Source organism: Corvus cornix, chromosome Z (assembly GCF_000738735.6).
Source record: "Corvus cornix cornix isolate S_Up_H32 chromosome Z, ASM73873v5, whole genome shotgun sequence".
NCBI classification, from domain to species: Eukaryota; Metazoa; Chordata; class Aves; order Passeriformes; family Corvidae; genus Corvus; species Corvus cornix.
In genome coordinates, this window is record NC_046357.1 from 63,436,242 (window position 1) to 63,462,841 (window position 26,600).

Below are 26,600 nucleotides of genomic sequence, written 5' to 3' on the forward strand. Positions count from 1 at the left end.
AATTTCAAAATTTTCTAACTACAAATCCTTGATTTTTTTTTGTTTTGTTTTTAAAGATAATAAATGCTAAGAATCACTGTTTCACTATCATGTAGTATCTGTGTGGTGTAGTGCAGTTGAGAAACTACAATATTTTGTAAGACTTGTAACACGAATGATAATTCAGCAACTTTTCGAGTGATAGTTTAATAATTTACTTGTACTCTGAAAAACTCCAGCTTGAATGCCATAAAAAAAGCTCATACCTACTGTACTTGTGACTGAATTTTTGTGTAGTTCACCTAGAAACCTCAAGGTCTTCCAAAAAGATTTGGACTTCAGGGTATGATGCCAATTAGAAGAAGCCCAGATTTCCAAATTGCAAAGATTTTGTCTGATCATATGGTCATGAGAGGCAAATGACAATATTCCCCCTACACTGCCTTTTTTAATATATGTTTGTTCCCTTTTGAAGCTCCAGTTTAACACACTTAAAGAAAATTCAAAGGGGTCTGATATCCACTGCCCTGCAGCTAGTGTCTCTGTCTACATAGTTGTGCAGTAGTGCCTCTTAGATGGCTGCAGAAACAATAGAAATCTAGCTGTTTAGTTTAAGGACAAAGGGACAAGAGCTAGCTCTCTAGCAGTCATTAATAATACGACTAAAATTGCTACAGGGGAAGCTTGAAAACTTTGACAGGCTCAAGGTGAGAGGTACTGAGATATTACCATCAGGAAGCAAGTCTTCTATGCAAACATTTGAGTTTGTTCAGTTACCAGCTACTATGAAGCCCACCCCTCCAAAAAGGGTATCAACAACCCCGGCAGATACGGAGACACACAGAGAAAAAATGTGTGTGGTAGCTGGGGGCTGCAACATCCAGAAGATTAAATGTGTTGTGAAAAAAGACCAAATGTGTTTTCAAAAAGCCTTGGTGCCTTTAATCTATAAGAGGAATACATTCACAGAGTCTGCCTTAGTCCTTTGGTCTCTGTCCTCTTCAGTATTTATTGTCTAACAGTATGCTTTTTTGCTTGTGCCCTTTTCTCCCCATTTTGGTGAATAGAGAGTCCACACGAACAAGACTGGAAGCCCAATAGAAGGGAAACATTGAAACCATCCACTTCCAAAGCTCTTAATGTGTACATTTTTTGTGTATGTGGACACAGAAAATCCCTTAGGGAAATTAACTTTTTCTCCTTTGTTGCAACTCTTTTATTTCTACCTGTTACTCTAGCAGTAACAAGGGACAGGTTTTCAGATCACTTTAGTAGCTTTGTTTCATAGTGATTAGTTCAGTAACCACAAAATTGATTGATCAAAGAGATGTTTGAATTTGATCTGGTGTTACGCATTAGGTATGTATGTAGTGTGTTTCAGAACACCTAACAATTAAAACTGGTTTTGCTTTTATATGTTTTTGTTGACTGTGATTTATGTATGGGAAACATGATTTACAATTTCAAAGGTTTGGTGAAGTAGTTTCATTTTTTAACCTGAGTTACTTGGCAGAATTAACAAATTACTGCTCTTGACATGGAGAAGTAGACAAAGGAATTGGTTGGTTTTCAATCAATATCTGATGAAGGAAAATGGTTTTTAAATGAAACTAAGCTCGTATCATACTCTGCCTCCAAAAAGTAAGAGAATTATATAATTAAGAAAAATCTTATCTAAAATTCTGTGTATCTAAAGTAGTTGTATTTTTCTGCATTCTTTGAATGTTCTTCAGAAGATTACAGTGAAATAATTTTGCATTTCAAGGTTGAGTGAAGCTTAGCTATTAACCAGCTATAGAAAATGAACAGGCAAAATAGGCAGGCTAATGAATGAGGAAGTGAATGGATTAAAATATTTCCATAAAATATTTTCACTGTTTTAACTTGTTAACTATTATTGTTATTTATTGATAAGGAGCAGCTTTGGTTTATGTGTTAATATGTTTATTTGGAATAAAGGACCTGCTCTATTCAGCTGTAACTCTTACTGTGAGCTACTGCAGGACTGATTCCACCTCCGCAGTTGTTGTTGCCTTTATTGGACTGTCTCCCGATTTATATCCTAGTATAAAAGAAAAGAAGTTACTTCTCTTGCTTATTTAAAATATTAGCTTCAAATATTTTTCTTAGAATCTCCAGTGTCATTTAAAACCCACTGATATCCTCCACAGGGTTTCCCATTTATCTCAGCTGATGTGGATTCAAGGCACAAAGGATTTTCTCATTGTCCTTTCACTGTCTTGAAATTTTCAGGCTTTGGGACAATGATACAGGAAACCTGGACCGAGGGCTCCTCTGGCACATCGGGTATATATGATGTCAAATGCTGATTTTGGACAGAGTTATTCTGACAGTTCACATTTTTTCAGAGCTTCTGAACACACATTCAAGGCAGCTTGCCTTTTAGCCACAGGCTCATAACAGGTGAGATGTCCATGTTGCACCTGTTTAACTTTATGCTGGATCAGATGTGGTCTGTACTTTTGTAGTGGTCTTGAAGTCAGCATAAGCTTCTCATCTTGTGCTCAGACTTAGTTCAACGTATGTGGGATTGTATGCTGCTGCCTGATTCAGATCAAATTGATACTGTTCAGTGACCTGCAGGGCACAAACAAGGTATTAATGATGGTCTTTTGACACATTTATGCCTATATGAAGCAGTTGATGAAATTTTATGACTTTGCTTCTCATAGCAGCAGTCTTTTACTTCGCAGCCTCTTTAAGTGGTGGGAGCTGATGATGTATTCTTCCGTGATAATCTCCCCTGCCTTCTTTTAAGTGGAAGAATTGTTATTTTTCCTCATAACAGCAAATGTTTGTCAATGGTAAAAAGAACAAAACCTTTTGCTTCTGTTTCCACATCAGAGAAATGTTCAGGCAAATGTTCATGAGGACTAGAGTCTTGCATTACTTTTGTTTATCATTCCAGTAATACAGTCTCTCCAAAGTACTTAATTTCTCATGTTTTCCTTTCAGTGGCTAGCAGCCAGGCCATGTTTGGCCATCATCCTTACCATAACACAACAAATGGTCTTACCTGCTGTTGGCATGCCTGAGGCACTGTTTATACAGAGAAAATATTAGCAGACCCTGTAATATTAGCAGACCCTTAGAAAAGGAAACCAGGATGCACTGAGGATGCAATTTTCTGTGTTTAACAGTACGCTCTTTTCTGGTTTTGCTGCTAGGATTTGCTTTTTTCTGACATATAAGTTCCAAGCAGCTCAGGTTTAACCATGAATAAATAGCAATTTCACTGTGTCATTGCAGATTGTTATTTGAGATGACCTATGGCCTTTCCCTAGTGGAAATCTGGCAAATGTGCAGTCCTTGATTTCCTGATATGATAAAGTAGATACTATTGTTAGTGCTGAAATTTGTTAAAAGTGGCTTTTAAGTGAAGGGTGTCATCCAGGAAAGGATCAGTATATATTTGGCACATTTTCTCAATGCTAAATAGTAGGTTTATGTCTTACCAAGATTTTTATATATATATATACACACACTCTGGAAGCATCACAACTGTATTTCAGTGTCAAACCCAGTGGGATTTCCTACATTGTTATAGCACGCTTCTCTTTTATATCATTTGGTGCAGAATGTCTTTGGTTCTACATACTAAAGACACTTTCCTGAAAAATAGCTAACTGAACATTTATGATACACACACACATATAGGCATATTATGTGGTTTTTATAGTGTGAATGGGGCTTGTAAATTTTTTATTTCACCCCATCCAGCTTTTTGCTAAGAGGAGTAGTGTTCATGTTATTATCAGAGGCAATTTACATTTTTTGCCTAATATTTGCTACTGGTTACAATTTAATTCTCTGTAACATTATGAAACCAACTGCTGAGTAGCACACTGATTCAGTTTTAGTGCGTTGAAAATATGAATGTTCCTGCTTCACAGGAAAGAAATTAAAATGCCTTTCTTTTTCTTTTGATTTAATTAAACATCTGTAGTGGGAACAGACAGTAATCCTACAAGAGCTTAAATGCTTTGTTCTGGTGTCCACAGTGGAGTTGAGTGCAGAATAAGGAATTCTCTTTATATGTTTGTCCTTGGAACTATTTGATCTAGAGGGGATTGAAGGATTTGGGTTTTCCTCCTTTGACTGGGAGGGCCATAAATGCCTTAATGTACTTCTTCCTGCAGTCCACAACCCATCTGAAGAACCTGGAGAAAAACTTCTATGAGCTGTACAACCATGTCAAAAGTAGATTTAGTTTAGGAAAATAGTTTACATTGAAACACTTTTCACTGCTTGTCCTGATGTTGCTATCCTGCTTTGTGGAGTATTCTGAACACAGGGAAGCAGTTAGAAATGTGAATTGTCTAATTATTAATTTCCAGCTGTGATGAGATTTTGCTAGATGTCCAACAACTTCCATATTATGACCTGCATTTTAACTTTCTGCTCTAAATGTGTTTTGATGGAGGCAATCTTGTAAACCACCTCCTGTGACCTAACTCACAACACAAGGTACACTGGGCGTTTTGATGGTATGTCCCAATGGCCAGCTGCCTTTGGCACTACTGTGTATAGCCATCAGTTTGAGTCATGGCAGCAGTGATTAAGAGCAGACTGTGGCATTTAAAGAAAGTCCAGAATGCTTCTCAGTTTTGATTCAGCTCAGATTCCTCTACCTAGCCCTCAGAGGAATGCTGGGTTCCAAGCTGTAACTCTCTCCTGCTGGTGAAACTATGCAGCCAGCACTGCAGTCTGTGTGCATATTGGTGGTGTCCTTGCTTTTTGCATGGCTGGTGGTAGGAATGATGGAAGGGCTTGCAATGGCTTGGAGCTGTGGAGCTCGGGTTATGGCGGTGTTCTGGCAGCTGCCTTGGGTTCTCTCTTCCTGTCTTCTTCACAGAGAGCTGTCCCTCAGCTGAGGGCTGCTGTTTTACCTGGTGTTCTTTCTGATGTTTTTCCATCATGTCTGGTCGTTAGTTTATGTATGTCAGCACATGTTTTACACATGTAGAATCTATTAATTCCCCTGTAGAATTACTGCTTTTTATGTTCTGCAAAGAAGCTTGCAAAATCCTTGTGTAGGTCCCCTGTTTTGCTCTCATCTTAGGATTCCCATTACTTTCTGGACTTTGCAAAGTGATGTGAGTTCTGTGCCTCATCACAGCTTCATGAGAGATAAATAGTAACCTGCTTTGTTTATTTTAGGAGGTCTTGGTTATGGATGCAAGCACAAGTCCATTGGAAAAGGCAGCGGCAACAATACAGTAGTCGCCAGCAATCCCATGACAGTTCAACAGCTGGGACCTCTTTCACCTTTGGCAAATCAGCTTTCAGCAGCATGCAACCAGATCAGCCCTAGCTTACAGAGGTCTATGGATGCTTCCAGCCAGAGCGCTTCTCTGTCAGATACAAGGTGCTCAATTGCCTTTTTATCTTCAGTACTTTAAAAGGAGGGGGTTTAATTCTTCTGTGATTAAAATGTGACATTTCTGATTATTAAAATCAGAAAATCATTCTCTGTTATGCTACAGGAAGCTGAATTCCATGCAATTTAATTCAGATCAGCTATAATTATACTGTTTGGATCATTCAAATAATGGGTGAAATTCGGCCACACAAAATCTGTGGATAGTAGGACTTTTTTATTAGATAAATGCTGTTTTATAGTCATGAACTAGATTTTTGTACTAGGTATAGGAAATGTTACAGAGGATGAAAGTAGAAATAGTCCACATGTTACATCTACATAGTGCTAAGAGTGCCATGTTGGTGCCTGTCAAATAACTCTAAGGACAGACAAAAAAATGTAAGTGCTCTGACATGTTTCGCTCTCCTCATCAAGTACTTTTGCTTTCAAATGGTTTGTTTACATAATAAAGTTGATCAGATCAATTGTCTCTGACAACGTGTTAATTTTCCTAGTTCTGTTGAGAAGCTAAAGAAAACTATGACCTCTTCCTGTGAATGTTGCCCTTTTGTATCACTACCCCACAGATAAATACTTATTAATTAATTTTAAATGCTTAAATAAGTTTTGAGATTATGACTATGAGTATTGTCAACAAACATGAGTTAGAGGAAAACAGGTTTTTGACAACCACCCTACAAATACATTAGGCACATCCCTGGATGTTAAGCATACAAGGAGAAAACATTCTAGTGTGTTATTTTGGAATCTACATTCCCCGTTGCCTACTGAGTTGAAATGTAGTTTCTGATTTATAAAAGACCACAAGAGTCTTTATTCTCAAAGCAGTTTACGTTTTGCTATGTTGCTTTATTACAAGCCAAGGAACATTCTTGAAATAATTAAAGTTTGTTTTGTACAGCTGGAAGAAAACCTTGCTTTACTCTTGGGATAATTTTTAACGTTTCTGTCACTTCAATTGAGAAGACTCCCTCCCCTGTGAAAATTTACAAAATTAATTATGCTTCCTATGTAAACATGTCAGCAAAAACCATTCAGTGCTAGGATGATGACAAATGACAAATCCAAAGACATGCCTTTCAGATTGAATAAAACTGATGCTAGAAAAATATAATTATATAATTGTTATTTAAGTTTTAGGGGTGCCTGTATGGTTCCAAACACTGAATATGTGGTTGGATGTACTGTGTCAGTACTCAGTTATACAGTTTTTGTTTTATTTCAAAGAAACATTTACTAAGGGCAAACAGAAGCTGAAACTCTGGCAGAACCAAGGCTGTGGTGTCCCTAGAGTATCTTTTAATGATTTATCAATGAAGGTGTTATAAAATAAGTTTGTCACACAAAGAGTGTCCGTTTCAGCAATCTTGACCTCAAATTATCTGTTTTGTAGGACAAAACAAGTTTAAACTCAGATTTTTAACTCACAGGTTGTCAAAACAGTCTGGGGTTTTGTTTGTTTGTTTGTGGTTTTTTGGGGGGGGTGGTTATTTGTTGTTGGGTTTTGAGCTTTTGTTTTATTTTTTGATTAAATTTCTTCAGCTGTAAACTGCTTTTGCCTAAATGAAATTGACTGATTCTTCCTGGGCAGAGTGCCTTCTCTGGATTTGATCTCTCAGCACTACGAACTGTGTTCTGGCAGCTCAATCCAAAACAGATTATTTGCTGAATTTACCAAAGCCAGAGGGAATTTTCTTGATTTTTACTGTTGGAAGAAAGAAAACAGTTGGCAAAATGAGAGTTTTGCTACAGATAGCATCATATTCTGGTGTATAGACCATGGGGGATAAAACCTTCCCCATCTTTTTTGAGTTTCTGCAGAACTTTCTTGGAGTATTCAGTTGTGTTGCTTGAAACCAGATGTAATACTGCTATTTGCTTTGACAAAAAAGGACCTGGGAAAGAGCAAAGGGTTCTTAGCTAGTAAATGGAAGACCATGAAGAGAGAAAAAACCCATAGTTTTCACTCTTCCGTGTTTATGTTTAAGATTCTGGATTATATCTGACATTGTGGCCTCTGTACAAAGAGGGAGAATATAGTGTAATTGCAAGTAATCTCTTGTAAATGATAATGAAAGATCTGGTCCAAACTCAAGGTGGTTTAGCTTACAATAAAGCAGATGTGTCAGTTAATACCATCTGAGAGTCTGGCACTCTGATAGATCTGGTCCTTCATTTTCATATTAGGTGTATTTATTTTCCCCCCACCAGAAAATTACTTACTTAGTCACAGTGTTGGCTGAAGTTTAAATAAATCTTCATTTCTTTGGGAGCTGGAATCTTTATTATTTTTGAATTTAGATGCTGAAGTGGGAACCAAGCTTCTTCAGAATATCTGGCTCTTACTTATTGTATACTTGGAATTCTGGGCCAGCTTTTTATTTTTGTCCTATTATGAGACTTTTAAAAGACAGTTTTTCTTCAGATTCACTGATGGATATGTCCCTTTGTGTTAGGCATTAGTAGCTTTTTGTATGACACTGGTCCTACTATGCATCTGATTAAAATTCTTGTCAGTACAAAAATAGACTTTTTATCGATGCACAATTTCTTTCTCTTTATTCATAAAAGAGAAGATAAAAATTAAAAGAAACAATCTAGCAAAACACCCCCATCCTCTCCTTATATTTTCTAGGTATGGATATATACAGCATAACCCAGAGAAGTCAAACCTGGCTTACTTGTCTTGCTCTGTTGAAAACTGTGGATCTGTATTTGGGGTCACAGCATACTAGCATGATTTAATCGCTCTATAATGAACTGTGCTTTAACAAAGCCCATTGAAAACAGACCCAGCAGCCTAAATCAAATTTTTCACAAACAGTCATCCCTTTAGATCTAAATGGTATACAAGACTGACCTGACAGAGCAGTCTCATTTTTCTCGTTTCTCTCAATGCAAATGGTAGTCAGCATGCTAACTGTGCTTTTTGTCAGTGCTCTGTTTTGCAAGTGCCGTTTAAACCCTAGTGGAGTAACATAAGGTCCATGACAGTACCCTGCACTGACACAGAATCAGAACAGGATGTTTCTTATCCTGATACAGCAGATCAACGACACGTTACAAAGCAAGTATCTTGTGCAAAGGAGCATTTAACTGTCTCTCCCACTAGTCACCAGAGCAAGGTTTGCTGTTCTTTTAAGCTACATTTTCCCTGCTTGTGAGCTATCTTACAGATACAGCACCTGCAAACTACTTCCTCTCTCTCTCAGCTTGTGCCAAGCTTCCCCTCCTGTGTCCTTGATCAGTCATTGAAATTCTGTGCTTCTTCAAAACTGTGTTGTGAAAATAATAAACTCAAGAATTAATGCTCAAAACATAAGATGTAGAGGCTTCTGTGAGCTGGTCGGGTTTATCTAGCTGCATACCCGATTCTTCCTATTGTTAGAACGCCTTAAACATAGAAATTTATGTACTGATAGCACCACTAGCTGGCAGGAAATCCAAGTCTGCCTGGGCGTGAACTGGAAACAAAGAAATAAATCCACTTGACCTTTAGCCAGCATTTGTACCCATGAATCAGGGCCCCTGATGTCCTTTTATTTCCTTTCAATACCTTCCTGTGGAAAACAATACTTTTAAGGGCCTATATGTTGGGGGTTTTTAAGCTACCCAAAGAATCTTTGCAGCATAAAGAACTTTCATAATATCTCTGTGAAAAATGAATGATAACAGCAAGATTACGCTTCTGTGAAGAATTTTTACTGCTGACTTGGAGGCAGATACATCTTCAAATCAAAGCTAAAAAACCCCTTCAACCAGTTCTCCTACATTACTCATTTATTTTGTTTGTTTTGTAAAGTTAGATATTATCTATATTTATAAACTTAATATATAAAACTCCTTTAGGGAAGTATTTGTAATATTTGTATGCATTACAAGTGACAAAGTCATTCAGATTGAATATTTATTCTCTATAAATCAGTTTTCTTCCTGTTCTTTTCAAGCACAAACAATGGATGACTCAAATCAATGTGAGTTTCATATAAGGCAGGAACATAATGCCTTGGCTTCAGAAGTCCAAACCTATTTATACCACAATTGATGAGAAGAAGTGCATTAATTTCTGCAGTGGTGTATGAAGAATCTTTACAACAACACTTCTTCAAAATCTTGAAGTTTTGAAGTTGGTTTCCTAAGTGACCTTTTTACATGTATATTGTCTTTGTGTAACTACTGGTACATGAACAGAGTGTGCTAAACTTGATTACCTAATATTAGGGAGACCTTTCCTCACATGTAGCCTTTCCTTAATTTCAAGTGTGTGTGTGGAGGTAAAAGAGCTACTTCTGAATTGTCTAACTGCTTACTTTACTGTGCCTTTATTTCAGGTCACTCTTGTCTTGTGAGTCTCTGGCCTCTACAACATTAAGCTTGCCAGAAGGTCACTCCTCTTTGAGTGTTCAACAAGAGTGGTCACACAGGTACAGGACACTTTCTTCTGTTCTTCCTGACCATGGTTTACAAAATGGCAGTGAGTTGGGGGACTTACTAAATTTTTTGCCTGAAACACCTGTGTCCGGTAACTCATTATCATCCTACTTATATGGCATGGAAAATAAGCATTCCCCTTACTCTAGTCCTTGCCAGTCCTCAGTCTGGTCTCAATCATCCCGGCCCAAAAAGAGAGCACTTTCTGTGTCTCCTCTGTCTGACGGCATTGGGATCGAGTTCAATACAATCATCCGTACATCCCCAACTTCTCTGGTGGCCTACATCAACAGCTCCAGGGTATCGCCAGCAAACATCTCCCCACAGCCTGAGGTCTATGGACATTTTTTGGGAGTGAGAGGAAGCTGTATACCCCAAAATTTCTCAGTTCCAGCAGCCCAGAAAGGCCTCCACATGGCGAATGGCAATGCCAGCTTTCCAGGGTATGCTGAAAACGGGGCTGGTGAGTATCAGCAGATGCAACAGCTGGAACAAGCCAGCTTGCAGATGGCTGCCACAAATAACATGGTGATCCAGCAGGGCGTGCCACCTTTGGACAGCCAGGCAGTGGACATCCTGAAAAATGAACAGCTGGATGACTTCTCAGGCCCTACTGCTGACATGCCTCTTCCACCCCTGCTGCTGCCACCAGCTCCTCCACAAGGGCCACCCCCGCCGTACCACGCTCACCAGCACCGGCAGCCGCACAGCCTGCCCAGCCATGTCCACCCGCTGCAGGCGCTGCCGTCTGCCCCAGGCACCCTGCTGGAGGAAGGTGGCGAGCTGGATGATTTCAATGGCAAGCATGGCTGCTGCTGGGTTGACTGCGGGAAGCTGTACGACCATCAAGAGGAGCTTGTGCGGCACATAGAGAAGATCCACATAGACCAGAGGAAGGGAGAGGACTTCACCTGTTTCTGGGCAGGATGCCCTCGAAGGTTCAAGCCATTTAATGCCCGTTACAAACTGCTGATTCACATGAGAGTCCACTCAGGAGAGAAGCCAAACAAATGCACAGTAAGTCTGAGTTCTGTCTTTCTTACCAACTAAAGGATCTCTATTACTTAAGAAAATGTGGTAAAGTTGTAATTCTGCCTTTGGTTCTCCTATTTAATGGTGTGCTTTTTAAACTACTCTGTGAGAATGAAAGACTTCCATCTTCCCACCTACATAGAAAGGAAAGGTGTTCTTTATTTTGATATATGCCAACAGATAAGATTAGACAAAATGTTCTATTTTCTACATTTATAAACTTCTACTGTAGACTGCAACAAGTGATATGGTAAACCTTCATGAAGCAAAACTGAAGCACAATCAGTACTTAAGTACTTGCATGAAGGATACACGCAGGAAAAGTGCTGCAGAATAAATGTCACCATTTATCCTGAAATATTCTTGCATCATGTTACACCTTTTTGACTTTAGGAATTTTCAAGACCTTGCATAATGTTACCACAAGAAACAAGAGAAGAGCTGGACATTTTTAAGGCAGTTGTTTCTTCTACTACTAACAAAAAACAAACCCACTTACCTGTTTCCATGAATACATTAAGAACAAATCCCATACTAATTTTTCTGTTCACAGATTCTAGCAGTGAGGATTCAATCCCCAAAGTTATGTTTTTCTTCCTATTTTTCTTAGGGTCACTGCAGGTCAAGCTAGCACATAGGTAGTCACATGGGTTAATAGTCTGGCTGTTAAGAACCAGTTTATGCTTAGTCTCCAGTGCACCATCTATTATCTCTGTAATTCAGATTTTTCAATTGCCTCACATATGGTCTGTATTTTGGACGACAATAAGCTTAACCTTACTAAGTGCTTATTTAGTGTCATCAGAAAGCAGTCTCACCAGGTTTGAGTTTTGAGTCCCCAGCATAAACTAACAAAATGATGAACATATAATTTCTAGGAATAAACACTGATTAAAAAATATACATTTACATGCTGTGAAATATAAATTGGTGCTTGGAGTCTATATCAGTGTATGCCTTGTTGTACAATTTTTTAGCATGATGTAGATGTTTGCTTGTACAGTAAATAGAAAAGGTTTCTTTCTTTCACTTTTGTTTCTTCACAGGGCTAGTGTTCTTCAGGATAGAGTGCATATCTTTCCAGATTTCTCTCCTGAATTTAAAGGACCTGGTAGAGATTGTGTCATGACACTAGAAAGGTTTTTTATCCTTCCCTTTTGTCACACCAGAGCCTTAACTCAGGCTCTCTGTTCCCTGAATATTGTTTTAAATTCCATAATATTATTTTTCTGCTCTCCAGATATATTGGGTCAGGGTTTACCATTAATTTTCATTCCTCCTTAAGGATTTCTCATCACCTTTTTTGGAAGAGAGAGAATGAAGCAAAAAAAAGAGAATTATTATGAGTCAAGAAAGTGAGTTTTCAAGGGAGTATCACATATAATTAAAGATATGGAGGCAGACATCAGCAGATGAGTATGGACAGACAACAGGATGAAGAAAGACGTCAGGAACAATGGAAGAACACTGAAAAAAAGACTAAATCCAAGTACCCAGGGTCTTTCTAATAGAAGAATTATGATGAACGATCCTGTAATACTAGGGAAAACATTGGAAAACGTTGAGTTGGTAACACTCTAAACTCCCTTCCCCCCTTGTTCAGAAAGGGTGTTTACAGTGACCTCCTGATTATAAAACCTCCTTGAGGAGTCCTTAGCTTTTGAAGGAATCATCATTCACTGATGATAAAGAATGTGTAAGTGGATAAGGTATTTCATATGATAAAGTTTTTGAGATTACTAAACCAAAATGGAAGTGCATGCCAAATCCTGCTGTGTCACCAAAAAATAAGAGGTGTCTGTAGCAGCTTCTCAAAGAGTGATCGCTTTTTAAACATTGAATTGTGATTAATTTTACTGAGCTTAAGCAAGCATTGCTGGACAGCACCAGGAAGTTTGCATATCAGAAGCAGCACATACTTATCTTCCTTTCATGTTAAGAATTGTAATGAAACGTAGAAATACTGAGGGTGATATGATAACCCTCATAATGTGAGTGTAAATCTGGAACATAGGCCTGCTTTCTTGGGATGAGAAAACAGAAGTGATATTCTTTAGCATGGTTTGAGCGAAATAACTTGCTGCTTTATTTCTTTACCATTTCACAAATGGTGTGAATGTGGAAAAATGTATTTGGCTTTCTAATGTCCAGCAGCATGGTCTCTGGATATATTTAGAAAATTTACTTTAGTCAAACATCATACCTTTTTCATCAAGCAGTGAAATTTGCAATCATATCCATGCCATGTATGGTTTTAAACAGAGATCTTAAGTGAGGAGAGAACATTTGGGAGAACATTTTGGGCAAGATGATAATGGAGAATGATATCCTAATTAACAAAAAATTATGCAAAAGAAATCTGAAACTCTTCACCAATCTATGAATGTGTTCTTTTAAGTGCAAAATCAAACCAATCCATATATAATCTTTATTTGTCCATCTAGGGTCTTTTTATAATTTATTTTCTGGTTCTAGGTGTAGCATGCCTCTTTCTCTAAAATTGTTATAAAGTAATAATCTCTATGTTCACTGCAGTTTGCAGACTAGTAAGAGGCAGTCCAGTACACCAAGCAGGAAGACGGAAGGAAAAATGCCAAATACACATCTATTATATTAATGAACCAGATTTACTGTGAAGAATGTAGCAGAAGTAGTAAGTCATTGGGAGGAACTATCATAATGTAATCTATCAAGACAAGGATGTCTTGATAGATTACATTATCAAAGGCAGGCAGTTACACCAGTCCCCTTAGTACCATCACACACTAATCATAGCGTAAACACTGCGTGTGTTCGTGGTTCCTAACAGTTTGCATGAGACAATCTTCTCATTGAGCGTGAATTGCAGTGGGTGCTAGTCAGTATACTTAGCATGTCAGTATGTTTTTTTGTCAGTGCTGCTTATCTCTGTACTGCTCCGTATTGAAAGTGTATTATTATATACTGTGCTGTGTGTCCCAGTGGATTGCTGTGGTATGTCAGTGAGCTTTACATCAATGAGCTTTACAAGGTTTCAGTTATTTTTAAGGTGAAGGTTACTTCTAAGTTGTATTGTTGTAACAATAGTAGAGATAATGTGAAATCAGATACACAACTGCATAAGCTTAACTTTGCAACATAATTCTATTCTTCTCTATTATTATTCTGTGATGATGAAATAATAACATTCAGAAGAGACTTGCAGAACAGCTAGGACTGCAGTACTTGATACGCTTATGGTTAAAATCAGAACCATTCTTATAGTTAAAATCAGAGTCAAGTGACCTCAGCATTTGTTTTGTGGCATCTGAATTAGTATCTATTTATCTATGTAACAAAAATTTGGGGCAATAAGCTAAAGCTGCAAGCAATACTCTACTCTTTAGTTCCTGCTCGTTCTGGATGAGCTGTCTTCTCTGATTCTGGAAGATAAAAGTGTTGAAGGGTGATTAGTAATCGAGTATCAGCACATAAAAACATCTGACAATCAGGATAATCAGATCCAAACTTAAAGACAAGTGTTCTTAAGGTCAAAAACTCAGAATGCATTTGTTCCTTCCGTACTGAGGTAACTAGGGCAAAGTGGAAAATAATTGCATACCAGTCCTGATAGATTTATTCCATACTGTTGTTTTTCTGTGAATTGGGCTCTTTTTTTCCATCTTTAACTGAATTTGCTACTGAAGCTGCAGATTAGGTTTTAACAGTTTGATTTCATTTACCTTCTCCATGTAATGAAAAATAATAGTGGTTTTTTTTGATTCCTGTCTGTTTTAAGAAGACTGGTTCTTGTTCTAGACAACTACCAAAAAAACCCTTTAATTTTAAAAAGCATGAATTTTACGGAGTCCTGCATTTTCTTTTACCAAAGCAGGTGACTATGTTTGGCCTTGCTTTATTGAACGGAAATCTGTGAAGTTGAAGAGAACCTGCATTCAAGAAGTTGATTTGTTTGGAATAACAATTCTTTAAATAGCTGTTAAAATGCATTGGGCTCCCTTACTGTTCATTAAACATCTTTCATGTTCTATTCCAGTTTACATCACCTGGGAAGCATTCTTCTTTTCAGTGACCTGGTTTAGTGGTTTAAGCTATTCATGACCTACTAATACATATTTAGTGTCTGCTCCTAAACTTTATATAAAGTGGTTACAGCATGTTCAAATGTATCTATTAATCTGTGCATTAGTTTGTACTTTGTAGGAATAAGTCAAATAGGAAAAAATGTGAATGAAAATTCATATTGAAATGCAAGTAGTAAGTACAACAACGGTTGAGATATAATCTGTAATGCTTGCCAGCAGTTACTTCACAATGGCATTTGAGGCTTCCACAGATTTCATTTGGATTTGAAAAAGGCAGAATTCCCAGTAGCTGTTGAAACTTCACAGTAGCAATTGGCATGTGCTGACCTGTTCTCTTTGTCTCTACCTGTGAGCTTATTTTCTACTCAGGTTCCCTTCTTTTATAATGAACATTTTTACTTTTTAAGTTCAGCTGCAACAAGAGGTATTTAATTAGCCTTATTGTCCTTCTATGCAAGCATTAAGCTTAACATATTTATTCTGGTGTAAGCAGCAACATCATGTTGTTAGAGATGAATTCCAAGCTCACACTTAACAGTTTCATTCAGATGCACTAGGAATGCTTCCCCTTTTGAAACTGAAATCAGTCTTGTTTCTTTCTGTAAATTCTGAGCTATGCTTCAGCCCAGTGCCTTTTGTATTAGTATTGATAGTACTACATGACCACACTTTTTTTAGTGCAGCTGTTTGATGTGATATAAACCAACAAAATTGCTAGGATTCCTGTCAGATTCAAAGCAACATTCATTTAACATCTGCTAAATACCTGAAATTATCCCACAACTCATCAGTCTGCAAAGCATGTAAAACAGAAGGTATGTGAAAAAACCCCATGAAACTTAAAACACTTGTCTAATGGTTTTTTTCTTTTTTTTGAGACACAAGCAAGCTTCCTTGGGTGAACATGAGTATTTAGATGGATGTGTGTATGTGTGCTATTTGAAGAATATGTCCTTGGAAAATGGTGTTCACATTGAAATTTTGATTAAAACCAGAAATACATTCTGTAAAAATGATTGGGAGGTTTTTACCATCTTCAGGTTTTAGCATTGTATCTTCATATGGCGTCTTACATATGGCATGCGCAAATATTTTATTTACAGTACATGCCATTTTTCTGGATAGGAAAAGATTTTTATCACATCCTATATTGCACTAAAGTCTTGATAAAATAGAAACTATAAAAATTTTTGATTTTTTTTTTGCTTCTATGCTCGCAGAAGACTTTTTCACTGTGCTAAAGCAACATTTGAGCACTTTTTCTTAAACAATGTCACAAGAATGGTAATTCAATTGTTGAGTCAAGTTGCTGAAAATTAGAAAGAGCCAAATTTACAGTTGCCTGTTGCCAATTTTTTCACTAACTGAGTAAGCAAACTGAAACAGAAATACCATGGAAAAAGCAGAGATCTATGATTAATTAGACTATGTCATGGTGTATGGATATAGAAAGTTGCGTTTTAGTTTTCAGCTATAAAGCCAAGCCTTCCTAGCTCTCACAAGTTTGTGCAATATTAGTAATCTTCTGGTCATGATTATGATGTCTTAGCTGTTTAAAGAAAAAACAAATTATGAATTCTGGGTGTGCCTCCACGAACCGCTCAAGCTCATGTGGTCACATCTAGTCCAAACTAATGAATTTTGCCTCTCAGCAATACTATTGCTCTTTCAATACTATCCTTTGGGCATGAAATATATAGTGTCCATAGTTCAAAATGTACGGATAGGTGCTTTTTCTTTGGCTGCTGAAGATGCACAGCTTCCACTTGAGTACAGTGAGTACAAGAGGGCCTATGGTACCTGGGGTACTGACCCTCAATATCGGAACATCTCTTAATGCATTCAAAAAATGCAGAGCAAGCTCCTTTCTACATGCAGACGTAGAACTGATGATAGTGAAAAATGATAGCCAGAGAGCCATATTTTAGGTTACAGAGTAAAACACTTATGAAACATCTAATTTTATTATTTTTCTTCTAAAGGATAATTTGTTTTTAAGTATTTGAATAGCTTATTTTTGACTTAGATAATTGAAAAATTTAAAACAGAACTTTAACGAAATTTTGCAAACAGGCGTATTTTTAGTTTCACAGTAATCCAGAACATGAATGTGAATTATCCCAAAATAAAAGTGAACATTCCTAATTGCACAGATACTTATGTTTGTGTGGAAAGGTTTCTAACTTATTACCTCTTTGTGCTTGTGGATTGGCACAAAAAAGATATTTTATTTTTATTTCCCAGCATCATAAATGTAATAAAATATATTTTAGATACTTTTCATTGCTATACCAAACTATAAATAAATGGTAAACTTAAAAAATGAAGCACTCTTAAATTTCTTCTATTTGAAGTAAGGAATCCTAAAACATCTGTTAAAATTTCGCCTGCAAGAAATTTGGAGGGTATTCTGGTGTTGGGTATTTGGTCAGTTGGTTTTGTATTTGTGTTTTGGGTTTTTGTTTGTTTATTAAACTTAGGTTTTAAACTAGAAAATTACTTGAATTCAAATCTGAGAGGGTGGGGGTTATGGGGCTAATCTTACTGTTGATGGTTTGGAGACTATTTGTGCGATGATTGGATTACTCTCCAAGTAATGAAATCTTTTTAGATAACTTCAGCTCTTTTCTGCTGATTTTACTATGCATTTTCAGTATCCCTGTTTGGTTGGTGACTGGACCTCTATCAGGAGCAGAGTCAGTACACTTTGAAACTTTCCATTTAGTGATAGAAAAGGCTAACTGATGAGAAAACAGAAAATACAAGTTATGGTACAGGTACAACAGAAACAGACCTTTCCCATAAAACAAGATTTTGTTTTAAAGAAAGAGGGAAGTAGAGGGAACTAGTTAATAGATTTTGCTATTCTGTTGCAATGTTACTCCTTCAGAAAGGAAATACAGTTTTAAGCCAAAGTAAACATGCTGTCGGCTTTATTCAGGTGATTGACACTGATTTCCTAAGGATTAGGGGTTTAATTAACGTTTCTGGTGTTCTGTGGAAAACTTCCCAGACATCTAAGTCTAAGGGTATATCTGTGAACATAGGCTTTCAAAATGAGTGTTGAGCATTAAGCTCTTAGAACAATCATTGGATTATTTGTACTGAGTAGTTAGGAAATGGAAAAATGCCACATTTTTTGCACTAAATATGTTTAGTGTTTTGCACTACGTATGTTTAAATATGTTGAAAGCCAAATGCAAATGTATGCTGAAGCATTTGTACATCCTGAGGTATTCTTTGGCATTTTTTTCAGTATTCAGATTTAGTATAAGATATTATTTCTGACTTAATGCTTAAAGGACTCAAGAGAAGGGACTGGTTCTGTTTTAAAAGGTAGGTTGCAAACCAATAGTCGTGTAGGCTTGAGTGAGATTCATCCAGGCAGAATCACGCACAGTTCAGTGATTCCATTGATTTATGATATGTCTGGAATCACAGAACCATTTAGTTTGGAAAAAGCCTTTCAGATCACAAGAGTCCAACTGTTTACCCAGCACCTGGGAGAAGAGAACAACCCCCATTTCATTACAGCTTCCTTTTGCAAGTTGTAGAGAGCAGCAAGGTCTCTCCTGAGCCTCAAGCACAGTAATCCAAACACTGAGAAGACAAGATTCATCTTGATTCACTCTGATCCCTGAAGCTATTCTGTTTTATTGTCATTATAGTCCCAGTTAGCTGGGGTAGCATTTAGCAGATGCTAAAATCTTGTTTGCTTTTACAGATACATACTTGTAGGGTAGGTTTCCAAAGAACTTGGACTGGATAAGGATTAAGCATTGTTCAGAACATGATTGTAGTAGACTCTCCCTATAAGCGGTTGAAATAGGCACCTTGAACAAGGATATTGCCAAATATAGCCAGTGCGTTGAGTGCTCTGTCACAGAAACACGGCTGCTGTTCATCTTGGGCTAACAGGGTTTGAATAACTGCTGCACCACCCTTTCTGAACAGGGTGCATGCAAACAGCGTGGTCGTTTTAGAGCTAGTCGCTGAGAAGGTGCAGTCTGTGTCTGTGTGGAGTGCTGGACTAATTAAGAAAAGGAAATTCAGAAAGAGGAGCTAGTGAGGATGCTGTGACTGCTGTGTCTAGAACTGCACATTTAACTGGTCTGTTAAATGCATCAGGGTTTGCTAAACTTTGCTATAGCCACCTGGTGATTGTTTTCTGATACCAATTTTATCCACTCAGAATGCTTATTTTTCCTGTCAATTAAAGACTGTTTCAATTTAGGTTTGATATTTTCTCACCATTGTTTTTTTGAATATTTAGCAATTTTATTCCATTAGTACTTAGCTCTTGAGAATTAACTCTCATAGTTACAAAGTTCAAGATCACAAGTGAATCATTTTAGAGAAATGTCACTGTGGTAAGAAATTTTTTTTACGAGTTGTTTCTGCATGAAATGTTGAAATGTAATGTTACTCAGCTGTCCATGAAACAGTGTGCTTGATACAGAGAGTGGTTACAGATAATTTCCCGCTACCTCTTTTCTCCCTCTTTGAATGCTTTCTACTGGTCATCAACTGGCACAAGCTCAAGGAAAAGACCACAGCATGCCTTTACGGGTACTCTTGGTACAATTCTATAAATACGTTAGAACAAAATTAAATTTCTTTTGCTCTTTACTATATTCTGTACTGTTTAACATTTGCAGAACTGCCTCCAAGGTTAATCAGGTGTTAACATCAAGCAATGCCACTTTTCTTCAAGGCCTGCTGTACTGTCAGTGGATGTCTTTTCCTAATAACATTCAGATTTCTGTTTTAAGAAGTGGCAGCTATGCAAACAAGCTTATCTGGGCCAACAATAAAAAATCATTGATTTTAATTAGGAGTTGTCGCATAACAGAAAAATACAAGGCTCCTTTTGTTCTATGAAAAGCCTGCTTTGCCTGCTTGCAAAAATGCATGGATTTCTTTCCAGTGGCTTTACATAATTGGTATGACAAAGTTTCAGTCCTGTGATCTTAAAGTTTCCAAGTGATTCAGACATACTTGTCCAACTTTGTTTTAGGTATTTGATGCTAATCTGTTACAGAAGTTGGTAGATGGCATGAACATGAGGTCTGATTTGTTTGTTTAAAGGAGTGGGATAAACATAAACTGAATTAGAGAATATTTATGTTGAGACTGCTGAAGTTATTGGGACCGCATTTTCAAAAATGAGCCACTGTTGAGAAACAAGGTTGCTCAGCTTTGACTGTGTCACAAGGACTCTTGAGTTCTGAATGACTGGATAAATGTGGTCTGAATCCAATTATTAAATTAAAAAATTAACAATGTGAGCTGCTAAGTTGTGGCACTGATTTTACGTCTGCACCAGTGAAGCAGGTCCAGTATCACATATGTTGTCAAGGAGACATACAGATTGAGCAAATCATACTCATACTCAGTATACAATACTGTAGAAATCATTGTAATTGATAGCACAGCGACTGAAAATATGCGCCATCTCTGCATTTAAACTCAGACTATTAGTTAAATGAATCTTTGTGAAGCCTGCATTGGGGAACATGGCATTTCAGTGAGTCAGTGGAGAGTTTGGTTCCAAATTAAAAGCAAGCCATCTGAAGGATTGTTGACCTGCTGAGAAGTTTCTCAAAAGTCTATCATGTGAATTTGTGAGAGCTGAGCTTTTCTCTGAAGGAAGAGGTTTGCTAGTTCTAGTTCTGATTGTTATAGTAGCTGAAGGGCCACTGAATGCAACACTAGCCTTGAATACTGAGTCTGAATCATCACAGATCTTGAAAAATGGTAATGGCCTCTTTGGACACTCATCTCCCATCATTCAGCTATCTACAGTGGAAAGCTTTTAGACAGTCTTTGTAAGGCTTAGAAGACAGCAGAAATAAACTCATCATAGCAGGTTGTGTTTACTAACTTCAGTTCTTATACTTTTGTCATTGTAAAAGAAGCTGGGTACTCTATTTTTTTCTATTAGGAAAGAAGAGATGGGTCACTGAATCAATCAGCATAGCTTTTGCAGCTGAATTAAGGTTAAAATGTTAACATTTTGCTATTTCATGCTGTATTTTGCTGGTGTGACAGACCCTGTTACCATCAGGCAAAAATAGTATCTGGTCAGCAAGGAAGTGGTACATCTGGCCACTCTTTGAACCTGAGGGAGACTGAGAAGACAAAGTGACCTGAATAAGGAGAATTCTAGCTTGCTTATATGGAGGTGTTCATCTTGGTCCAGAGGTAGTTGCAAATTGTATTCTCATGTAAAGACTTACATGGCTGTGAAGTTCTGATACAATTTTATGTCAAGGATATTAGGAGTATCTAAAGAGAAACAAAATATGGAAATGAACTACTTTGGTAATGGTAAGTAGCTATGAGAACTTGTTGCAGTAAAAACACAATCTTTATAAAGGAAAGAGAGTAAGACCAAATGATGCTCTATTTCTAGTCCCAGTAAATGACTAGTAGGTTATCCATCTCTCAGGCCTTACCTTGAGACAGTGGTTTTTTCTTCAGTAGTGTGTGTAATATAACTGAGAAGCATGAGGCCTTTAGTGGCTCAGAGAATGCAGAACAATGTTGCAGCAGGGTGAGGCAGCTGCATATTCCATTCAGAGGCAATGGGGGAGTCATGTCTCAGGTGTATATACAGAGATCATGTCTAGGGGTGTAGGGAGGTTGAACATTTCTGCAAAAGACTCTGCTGGTGGCAGAGACTGAAAACATATGCTGTGGCATGTCCTCTTAGATAACCTGGTGCTTGCATGTGGTATTTCTTGCAGCTGGCTACTTGTTTCTCCATAGGATGCGATGGAAGGACAGGGTTGAGTAGTTTAACTGACATGTCACAAGGAAGAGGAGAAAATTAGGCTACCAGGCTTTACATCATGTGTGATGAAAACAAAACACAAATTTGAGGCATTTTTGTCTTATGCGTACTTATAATTTACCCTTTTTTCTCCATTTTTAGCCTTTATATACAGGATTCAGTCACTTTTATTCTAGTTGCAAAGATTCTTCAGTCTTTGTGCAATTCTGTGTAGCGGAAGCAGGCCCCAACACTAATCATGGGTATGTGGTATTTGGATCTATTCTGGCATGTATCCAGCAAGCTCAGAGCTCAGGCAGAGTCAGCTCACTTTGGTCTGTTTAAGACCTATAGGGACAATGTTAGCAGTCCCGAGAGCCTCCCTCAGTGTACTGATGAGCCGTACAAACAGCGTCATCTCTAAAGTTGTGAAGGAAATCAAAACACAGTTATTTTGTTCTACCTCTAGAATGACTCTAGGGAAGATGCAAGATATATTCTGTTGATGTTTTAGAATCCAACTTACTGCTGTGAGTTTGGTAGATACACCTTATGATGCTGTGTATTCCATCAGTTTTCATTTTTATTGAAAGGCTTTTTTAAAAAAAGCCCTGACAAAAACTAAACAAAACCAAACCCTATTTTTAAAAATCCCTTTGTGTGGAAAGAGGGGGCTGAATTAAATAGCTTGAACTCTTCAATTTTTGAGTGGTACTGGGGGTTCTTTGCATTAACTTATAGAGTATTTTGGCTTGCCTGGTCAGTAGACTTCCCAGAAACTGAACTGTGCAGGTTAAGTAACTTTACTTCTGAAGTTAAACGTGTAGGCAAAATGCAATTTCTCTAAATGAAATGGGGACCTATTTTACTAAGAGGTAGCCTTTTCTTCTAAAGTTGATTAAAATCTTTACAAAGAAAAGTGTTTTGACTTGGGTCACAGAAAAATAATTATCCATTCTATAAATTCACAATAATTTAATTTTTCCCAAGGTCACAATCTCATAAAACATTGTGTCGTTGCTGTCACACCCTCTTCCCCAGTCACCACTTCAAAAATAGATGCAGAGGAAGAAAATAATTTAAATGTGTTATTTAAAGTTGCACAGGGAAATATTAAACCTGGATAGAAAAGACACATATATTTTCGGAAAGATAAAATACTAAATGGAACATGTCTGTCCCTGTTAAGGAACAGGCACATTTATTTATTAATAATTTATCTTCTTTTATTATCTTCATCTATATCTGCCTGAAGGGTAAGATAAAATGCTCTGTTCTGAGGTTCTGTCTTCTGGTTCTGGTCATATCAGGTCTGCTAGCAGCTTTTGGTCATTCAAGCTTGTTGATGTGAAAATCTGAAGAACAATTTCTTAAGTTAGGAAAAGTATTATAGTTTTCTTCATTTGCTGATAGAATTATGTGCAAGGTTTTGTAGTCTGAGGAGATGGGCTAATCTACCGGTATGGGCACTCAGTTTCAAATGATTGTATTACCAGAGCTTTGCATGTTACTGGCCTTGTGCAAAGCCATGGTAAATAATAGTTTCTGAAAACTTAGTCTGTTACAGCTGCTGAGTTCAGACATGCATTTTAGTTCCCATTTGGAGTAGACTGGTTATATACATATAGTACACAATAATTACTAAGTAGTAACTTGTGAAGTGTTAGTACCTTGTTGGCTTTCAAGTGTACCTATTGTCTGCGTAGGAGAAGAAACTGTCAGAATTTTAAAACATTCTGTGTAGGTTTCAGTAAGCCTGGACTTTAAAACACTTGTAGTTCACAGAATCAGAGAACAGGTCAGGTTGAAAGGAACCTCAGTGGGTCATTTGGTCCAACCTCCCTGCTCAAGCAGGGTCATCCCAGAGCATATGGCACAGGAGTGTGCCCAGACATTCTTGAATATCCCCCATGAGGGAGACTCCACAGCCTCTCCAGGCAATCTGTTCCAGTGCTCAGTCACTGCACAGAAACCAAGTTCTTCCTCATGTTCAGGTGGAACTTCCTGTATATCAGTTTCTACCCATTGCCTCTTGTCCTATTGCTCAGTACCACTCAGAAGAGCCTGGCTCCATCCTCTTGACACTCTCCCTTCAAATACATAAACACATTAATGAGAGATCTCCTGACATTCATCTCTTCTCAAGGCTAAACAGACCCAGCTATCCCAGTCTTTCCTTGTAAGAGGTGGTCCAGTCCCTTAATTATCTTCATTCCCCTCCTATGGACCTGCTCCAGGACCTCCATGTCTCCCCTGTACTGCAGAGCCCAGAACTGGGCACAGCACTCCAGATGTGGCCTCCCCAGGGCTGAGTAGAGGGGCAGGATCACCTCCCTCACCCTGCTGGCAATGCTCTTCCTAATGCCCTCCAGGACACCATTGGCCTTGTTGGCCACAAGGACACACTGCTGGCTCATGGACAGCTTGTTGTCCACCAGGGCCCCAATGTCTTTCCCCACAGAGCTGCTTCCCAGAAGATCAGCCCCCAGCCTGTTGCGGTGCCCAGGGTTATTCTTCCCCACATGCAGGACTCTGCACTTGCCTTTGTTGCATTTCAGAAGGTTCTTCTCTGTCTATCTCTCCACCCTGTCAAGGCCTTCTGAAGGTCCGCACAGCCCTCTGGGCTATCAGCCACTCCTCCCAGCTTTGTGTTGTCAGTGAACTCGCTGAGGAGGTATCTGCCCCTCCTTAACAGTCATTGATGACTAAGTTAAACAATACTGGACCAGTATTGAACTCTGGGGGCCACCACTAGAGACAGGCCTCCAACTAGACCCTGTGACAGTCACTATGACTCTCAGGGATCTGCTGTTCAGCCAGTTCTCAATCCACCTCACTGTCCACTCACCCAGTCCACAGTTCCTGAGTTTGTCTATGAGGATGTTGTGAGAGACAGTGTTGAAATCTTTGCTAAAGTCAAGGTAGACAATATCCATTGTTCTTGCCTCATCCATCCATACACTTCTTTCATTGTAGAGGCAATCAGGTTGGTCATGCATGATTTACCTTTGCTTTGGAGACTGGAATGACATTTGCTTTCTTCCAGTCCTCAGGCACCACTCCTGATTTCTATGACCTTTCAGAGAGATCATGAGCAGCCCAACATTGGTGTCTGCCAGCTCTCTCAGAGTTCATGGATGCATTCCATTAGGGCCCCTGGACCTGTGGATGTCAGCTTTACCTAGGTGTTTTCTAATCCAGTCCTCCTTGACCAGGAGAAAATTTCCCTTGCAAAATTCCTTACTGTGGTTTCCTGGGTCAGAGATTCCTAAGAGCTGGTCTTGTCAGCGAACACGGATGCAAAGAAGGTATGCATCATTTTTTGATCCATGTATGTGATTAGCTGCATATTTCGGTGAGAAAAATTTTGAAGCATATTATAATTGATAGAAAAAAAGCAATTGTTGAAAATTGGAAGTACTTTTTCCTAGTTAGTTGTGACCTGGAAACAATCAAATTTATACTTTGGTCCTTAGGGTGCAAAGAATGAATCTTATAATAAATCAAGTGTTTGATCATGTATAAGAGCTTTGTGACTGATGTGAGAAATTAGAGGGAAGGGTAGGGAAGCAGCAAAGAGCTTGACCACTTTCCTTACATCAAAGATGCACCAGGGTGTTTATACTGTATTTTCTGTGGGGCATTGAGCACTTCACAGAGAAATACCTGTCCTACTGTCCTTGAAGCTGACCTCTTTGGAAAAATGTCATTATCACCTGGAACAACTTACTGGCTGTATTCAGGAGGTCAGGTGGATTTTATCACGCCATTGTTTCATTATTTTAGGAAGGTTAATGAGATGCATCCTGATAAGCATGCAGGTGGGTTAGATGAACACGATGAACACGTAGCATACACCTACGTCCCAGGGGATCCATCCCAGGAAATATGAAGTTTTTCCTCACTGGCTTTCCCTGAGTCCAGAGGTAGTTGCAAATTGTGTTCTCATGTAAAGAAGCTGTTTAAAATAAGTTTTGATTAGTTCTGCTTCATTTAGTGTATATAAATAGACATTTTGGTTTTTGAGAACTGCATTTTTCTGAAAGCCCAAATTTTGTTTGTTATGAATAGCTCTTCATAGAATATCTCTTGTGTAAAACATGCTGGCACCCTTTGCTGCCTGTTAGAGCAGGAAATTAAGTATCTCAGTCTTGGCTACTTGACAAGTGTATGATCTTCATGGTTTGCGGTAATAAAAATATTATAGCCTTAGTGTGGATGCCCTTTGGTTTAAATGGAGATGTATCAGAACACCCACATCTTAGGGAGGATCACAAGTTTCTTTCTCATCTCTTATGAGGAATTACACCATCTGACATATGCATGGCAGAATATGAATTAGATTGTTAGAGGTATATTGCAAAGTAACACAAGTTTGGACCACTACAAATAGCTAAGTTGCAAGACTAATCCTTTCATAGATAAGATTTCTTTTGAGAAATTTGGGTGATTCAGAAATATTTGAACAGAAATCAATCAGAAGTACTTCTTACTCTGTAAGAATAGCTAAAGCTGACTCTGCTATGGCTTTAAACAAGAGTCTCATCTGGCTAAACTTGCATTGAAATTCCAACTGGTAGTGGGAGTTGTACATTTTAAATGAAGCCAGAGTAACAAAACAGCATATGCTGTCCTGTCATTCGACTTTTTCTAATAAAAATGGCTGTTACTGCTTAACATATATATGATTTCTATACTAGTTCTGGAGTATCTGCTTAACAGCTCTTCATTTTATTAAGATATATCTTCTGTTAATTGAACACCTGTCATCTACAATATAATGGCACTCTTAAACGTGGATGCTTTTAGCATTTCTGTAAAAACGATCAAATGTTAACCTTCTTTTAAAATGCATTTTTAATTTAGTTGTAAGTAGAAGAAAATACCTCTGTTTCAAGGGCTGATAACCTCTCAA

General features: G+C 38.0%; 1 protein-coding gene across 5 annotated transcripts in view; it reads left to right on the forward strand.

Annotated features, from left to right (window-relative positions):
• GLIS3 (GLIS family zinc finger 3) overlaps positions 1-26,600 on the forward strand; it is a 161,394-nt gene that overhangs the window by 30,045 nt on the left and 104,749 nt on the right. For all 5 annotated transcript variants that reach the window (XM_039567598.1, XM_039567599.1, XM_039567601.1 and 2 more), the window contains exons 2-3: positions 5,161-5,368; positions 9,715-10,831. In XM_039567598.1, coding sequence (XP_039423532.1) covers positions 5,161-5,368; positions 9,715-10,831 — 1,325 coding nt within the window. The remainder of the gene's footprint in view (positions 1-5,160; positions 5,369-9,714; positions 10,832-26,600) is intronic.